A 6640-nucleotide genomic window follows, 5' to 3' on the forward strand; every position below is an offset into this window, starting at 1 on the left:
GTTAGTGACGACTTCATTGCACCATTTTTTTTTTTTAATTATACATTTTACATTTTTCATTCGCCTCGTTACATCCGGGACATCGCGACAATAATATATATGTGCATGTATATAACTAATATACAATAGAATTATATTTTTTCTATACTACATTATTATTAAATTTTATTATTATATATTTATAATTGATGATAAGAATAAATAATTCATTTCATTTTTGAGATTATAAATAATAGTATAATAAATCAACAGTTATGCCATATATATATCAAATTTTTATATATTATAATGTTATTATATATAATAAAAATATTAATAATGATGGTTTAATATTTATATCAAAATATATAATAATATTTTTAAAATTTAATAATGATATCATAATATTAATATATTTTTTAAAAATTTGAGTAATATTAATTATATTATATATATTACCATATTATAATAAATATAGTGCTTTGAGGAATTGAAATTTGATTTTCTGAGTGAAAGTCTAGAATCAGAATTTAAGTAAAATGGGGAATCTAATTCTTGCATGTAATCGCAATAAAATCACTGTAAAACAAACGTTAGCAATAGGAATCAACTATTTCGATTTTGATTCCTAGAATTGATTTCCAATTACCAAACACCACCTAAGGTAGTGCTTGACTCACAATTGGAGTTGAAATTGGAATTCACTGGAATTGAAAATGAAATGTCAGATTCCTTTCTATTGTTTGGTTGAGGTTAGGAATCAGAATCGAAATTATATTATAATGTTTGTCATATATAAACATAGGAATTGGAATTGAGTTTAATTTATCAATTATGTCATTATAGTATAAAAAATTTATTCAATTAATTTGTAATGAAATAATAACAGTATAAATATGTAATTATGACATACTATTATTTTATTAAACTATATAACAAATATTTTTTTTACAATAAAATCATTTTGATAATTATATACTTGATTATACTTCACATATTATACTTTATTATATTTATTACATTTAAAAATATCATGCATTATAACACTATAACATAATTTATTATTTAATATAAAAAAATATAATAAAACAACTACCATAGCATTATATTTTATTACACAATAGTATTTTATTTTTTTATATATTATATCATTATTAAAATTTGTTATTATACATACATTTAATGACATTAATAATTAATATTTTTTTTTATTTTAAGGTTATACATAATAATAACCACAGTTATATGAGAGTACTCTATAATTTAATACTATTTTTTAACTTTTCATGTGTTAGAATATGATTATATATAATATAAATATAAATAATAATTATTAAAATATTTTGTATTAAAAATATTTTAATATATTTATATTCAATGATTTTATAATATTAGTTTTTTTATTTAAAAAAATACACAATATATTTATATTGCGTATATGAAATATACAATAGTATTATATATTCCTATATGCTATATCATTATTAAATTTTATTATTATATATTTATAATTGAAGATAATAAATATTTAATATTTATACTAATGTATTATAATATTTTAAATATTAATAATATTATCATAATATTAATATTAATTTTAAAATTTATGTAATATATACTATATACTATATTAATATAAATTATCATGTTTTAATAAATATTGTGTTTTTAAAAATTAAAATTTGATTTCAAATTAAGAGTTAGGAATTAAAATATAGGTAAAGGGAAAAATTTCACTCCTTCTTGGAATGGAAATTTGAACAAGATTACTGTAAAACGTTAGGAATCACTGTGGATAAATATATACAAAAAACTGAAAACGTGTGGCACTGCCACGTGACAGAAATCAAATCTTCTACCAGGACGGCTTACGAGAATAATTTACGGACTGTAAGGTCACGGTGGCACAGTCCAAATATCATCGGACGGCTAAGAATAAAAAGTCACACGCGCGCGTCTACACTTGTGTGTAGTGTCTAGAATACCAGAAGGGAAACGGGCTCGCAGTTCGAGGGAGCAAAATTGGGCCATGGCCCATGGTCCATGAGCTAACAGAAATTGTTTAAATGGCGAATAGAAGCCGTACGGCCCGAAGGCCCAAAACCACCCCTTCACGTGATTCTGAGCTTTTTGCAGTCCGACAGCTGCCCCCGCTCCCTTACGTGCTTTGTCACGTATCGCGATTTCCTCTCCACCATCACGGCACCACCACCACAACCGTGCCGCAGCCTAAACCCTACCAGGGAATGATATCTTCAGTTGAAGAGAGAGAGAGTTGAGGCATATGCCATTATTTTTCTGAATCACGACATAGAGGATGCAGAAGGGAAGGGAATGGCTTCGACTGTTATTGCATTTTCTGTTATTGGTCGCTGCTTCTGTATCGGAGGCTAGTCGATCGCCGCCGGAGAATTTATTACAGTCTTCCGAAGCTCTCGCGCTACTCGCATTCAAATCCGCCGCCGATTTGGGTAAGAAGCTGCAGTTCTCTCCCGACGGCACCGGCGACGCTCACTGCCAGTGGCAAGGAGTGAAATGCGTTGAAGGTAAGGTGGTGCGCGTCATTATCGAGGGGGTCACTCTCGGCGGCGTTTTTGGCGCCGACACGTTGAGCCGTCTTGACCAACTCCGAGTCCTGAGTTTGCAGAACAACTCGCTAGGCGGGCCGATTCCAGATCTCGCCAGACTCGTCAATCTCAAAGCCCTCTTTCTCGATCACAACTCCTTCACCGGTTATTTCCCTCCCTCTGTTTTATTTCTCCATAGACTGCGAACGCTAGACCTCTCCTACAATAATCTGACCGGACCGATTCCAATCCGATTAGCCTCTCTGGACCGGCTGTACTATCTTCGACTCGACTGGAACCAGTTCAACGGTTCGATTCCTCCTTTCAACCAATCATCACTGCAAAGTTTTGACGTTTCCGGAAACAACTTCACCGGCGCCATACCGGTAACTCCTACTTTGTCGCATTTCGGAGCGGCCGCATTTTTATCAAACCCGGGGCTCTGCGGCGAGATCTTACACAAAGAATGCCATCCGCGGGAGCCCTTTTTCAGTTCTTCTCCGGCGGTGACGGCGCCGCAGCCGCCGCGGGCTGAGCAGAGCGAGCAGGTACGGGGCGTTGAGTTCGCTGAGCAGAGTCCGAAGCACAAGAAAACGGTTGTTATCCTGGGCTTCTCGTCTGGGGTTTTTGTTCTTTTCAGTTCAATCGCGTGCTTCGCCTTCGCCGTGAAGAAACAGAGGAGCCAGAGGGCGTCGACGGCGGCGATGGCCTCCGACTCGTCGGCCGCCGGGGATGCTGCCGCGGTGATGCAGATAGAAGAGGAGAACGAGTTGGAAGAGAAAGTGAAGAAGGTGCAGGGGATGCAAGTGGCGGCGAAGAGCGGGAGTTTGGTCTTCTGTGCGGGGGAGGCACAGGTGTACAGCCTGGAGCAGCTGATGCGGGCATCGGCAGAGCTTTTGGGGAGGGGGACCATCGGAACCACCTACAAGGCGGTGCTGGACAACCGTCTGATCGTGAGCGTGAAGAGATTGGACGCCGGGAAAACCTCGGCGACGGGGAAGGAAGCGTTCGAGCGTCACATGGAATCGGTGGGAGGGCTACGCCATCCGAATCTGGTGCCGCTGAGAGCATACTTCCAGGCCAAGGAAGAGAGGCTTCTCATCTACGACTACCAGCCCAACGGCAGTCTGTTCTCCCTCATTCACGGTGAGCTCTCAGCTCCGGTTCTCTGTTTACTTCTTTAATTCCTTCCTCGCGACTCGCCGGTCGGAGAGTAAGCGGTCCAGCCCGAGTCGGTCGATTCGACTCGGTGCTAACGAAAGAGGTGGAATTGTATCCCTCCTAGTGTTCCCGCAAGGAATATCGAGAATCCAGCGCACGGGGATATTTTGGGAATGATGTTAATAGTAATTAATTAAATTTTAATTTTTAAAAATAAAATAAAATAAAAGAGCAGCGCTTGGGGGACAGGGACTAGTCTATAGATAGCATAGACCTAGCTGGCTAGCTTTGTTCTATTGCGGAGGACTATAGTTTGAATTGAGTGGGACCTGTGTGTATGAGGTTTGGCGGATAGCCGGGTAGGATACCAGAACCGAATCAGAAATCGATTCCCAAACCCTAACTATGAAGACAACTGGCAACTGCCAATTGGTTTGTTTAAATTTTAAAATAATTTCTTTTATTTTAAATATTCTAAAAAAAGTCAAAATTAGTAATTATTCCTAAAATAAAAAATTAGGTTTTTTTTTACCATATTAGATATTCATTTAATTGTATAATTTTTTTTTATTTTTCATTTTTTAAATTAGTAAACATGTTTTAAAAAAAAAAAAAAAAACTTATACTAATTTAGAAAAATGAAAGATAACGTGGTATTTGTTATTTGAAAATTTTAACAATAAAACATAAAATTATTTTTACAAGCTTTTTTAGTTTTTGTTTTTGGATATGAATATTTTAAAACCGCGAAATTAACTATTTTTTTGTTGTTGATGATGACCAAAAGTTAACAAATTACAAAAAAAAAACACACACACACACACACACACACAAAACGAAATTTCGTTTTAATTAATTAGTATGTTGTAATTTTATTTGTTTATTTATGAAAATGAACTATGATTGATTTTATAAAAATGGCACACGCTTTGCAGGTTCAAAATCCACACGTGCGAAGCCTCTCCACTGGACATCATGCCTGAAAATCGCGGAGGACGTAGCCCAAGGCCTCTCCTACATCCACCAGGCATGGCGCCTCGTCCACGGAAACCTCAAGTCCTCCAACGTTCTCCTCGGCCCCGACTTCGAGGCCTGTCTGTCCGACTACTGCCTCGCCGTCCTCGCGGCTACCTCTGCCACCGACACCGGCGACCCCGCAGCCTCCGCCCACCAAGCCCCAGAAATCCGAAAACCCCACCGACCGGCCACCCCGAAATCCGACGTCTACTCCTTCGGCGTGCTCCTGATGGAGCTCCTAACCGGAAAGCCTGCGTCGGAGCACCCGGATCCGGTGCCCGGCGACATGCCGAAGTGGGTCAGAACAGCGAGGGAAGACGACGGCGGGGAAGATCAGGACAAGATGGGGATGCTGCTAGAGGTGGCGGTGGCTTGCAGCGCGACGTCGCCGGAGCAGAGACCGACGATGTGGCAAGTGCTGAGGATGATACAGGAGATTAAAGAGGCTGTATTAATGGAGGATACTGAATTGATGGACCCAACTGAGGGGGTGTCGTAGTCGGGGTTCAATCAAATTCAATCCTGCAGGCTTTTGATCGAGTATTATTTTGTACAACAGACAGGAGAGATGAGTAATTAATCATGCACAGAGAGAAGGGGTAGAAACAGCATTAATGCTACTTTTTGCTAAGCTTTTCAGTTTCTGTATGCCATGTTTTGCATTTCTACTGTCTTTCATGATTGAATTCTTTTACTTTAAGGGTTCTGAAATCTGCCATGCATGGAGTTTGCTGCAATGTGAGTCCGTGACCAACTTGGTTCGTGCTGGGTGGGCCACCCTTATGGCTACCGGTTGTGATGAATACCATTACTTTATTTACATATATGTGCACATTTTCTTTTGGTTCTAAAAGATTTGGAGATCTTCAAAGTCCGAAGATTGGATAAATAGAGGAATTAAATAAGTCGGGGGCAAGAGTCACGGGGCGATTATATCACGGGGCCCAGGTCTAAGTGATAAGAGAAGTGAGGATGAAGCAGTTAGGGCATACTCTACTTCGTTCACTATTTTTCTCTGTAAACTCTTAAGAGTGACATTATTACCATTGATTATAGGAATATATGGAATTAAATTTATTACTTAATTTTATCATTTTTTTTTTTTAAAAAAATTATTTTTCTTTTTCGTTCAATTTAGTTTACAAACTGTATGGATGTTCATGCACAATCACAACCTTCAACTATTACATATCTCATCTCTATTCGGTCTTTGAGTATTGATGGGGGGAAGAGTTTACAACTAGGGGTGAGCATTAGGTCGATTCGATTAATTAATCGAAAATTTTTAGTTTAAAAAGCTTATGAATTGAATCGATTGAAATTTTATATTTAATCAAACTCAAAACCGTTCGAATTGAATTTAATTGATTTAATATTTTAATATATATAATATATAATATTTTAATATATAATATATATTTATTTATTATTAATTTATATTATTTAGTTAATTCGATTAACTGAATTAACCCAATCAAAAATTGAAAATCGAAATTCAATGAAAATGAAAATTGAAGCGAACTAAATAAATTTTTAATCGAATCGACCAAATTTACTCGGTTAATTTGCTTAATTCGATTTTAACCAAATTATACTTACCCCTATATACAACCACCAAAATAACCACTAAAACATTGGAAAATTATACAAGAAAGAGAAGAGAAGGGGAAGGTAGAAATTTTGATAAACATATATATATATATATATATATATATATATATTGTGTGTGTGTGCGTGTGTATTAATTAGATCAAATGGAAATAGGACTTGAAAATTTATGAATGTCATTATCAACTTAGAGAAGTAATTGAATCAGTCGTTAAGGTTAATATTGCTATAAGAAGTGCAGCCTTTACTATCTCTAACTTGTTCAACTTGAAACAAACACAACAAACTAAATTAATAAGTTTAAATCT

At 36.4% G+C, this 6640-nt stretch overlaps 1 protein-coding gene across 1 annotated transcript; it reads left to right on the forward strand.

Annotated features, from left to right (window-relative positions):
- Positions 1 to 1707: 1707 nt before the first annotated feature.
- Positions 1708 to 5461, forward strand: LOC131161893 (probable inactive receptor kinase At5g67200). Its single transcript, XM_058117910.1, has 2 exons — positions 1708 to 3692; positions 4643 to 5461. The coding sequence occupies exons 1-2, from the start codon at positions 2297 to 2299 to the stop codon at positions 5221 to 5223; spliced, it is 1977 nt and encodes a 658-aa protein (XP_057973893.1). The 5' UTR covers positions 1708 to 2296; the 3' UTR covers positions 5224 to 5461.
- The last annotated feature ends 1179 nt before the right edge of the window (positions 5462 to 6640 follow it).

This window comes from Malania oleifera, chromosome 8 (assembly GCF_029873635.1).
Source record: "Malania oleifera isolate guangnan ecotype guangnan chromosome 8, ASM2987363v1, whole genome shotgun sequence".
In the NCBI taxonomy this organism is placed as follows: Eukaryota; Viridiplantae; Streptophyta; class Magnoliopsida; order Santalales; family Ximeniaceae; genus Malania; species Malania oleifera.

Bases quoted from the DNA above. Each gene is read 5' to 3' on its own strand.
- LOC131161893 (XM_058117910.1), top strand. From the start codon at position 2,297: ATGCAGAAGGGAAGGGAATGGCTTCGACTGTTATTGCATTTTCTGTTA. The intron at 3,693-4,642 runs GTGAGCTCTCAG...CACGCTTTGCAG, and splicing joins TCTGTTCTCCCTCATTCACG to GTTCAAAATCCACACGTGCG.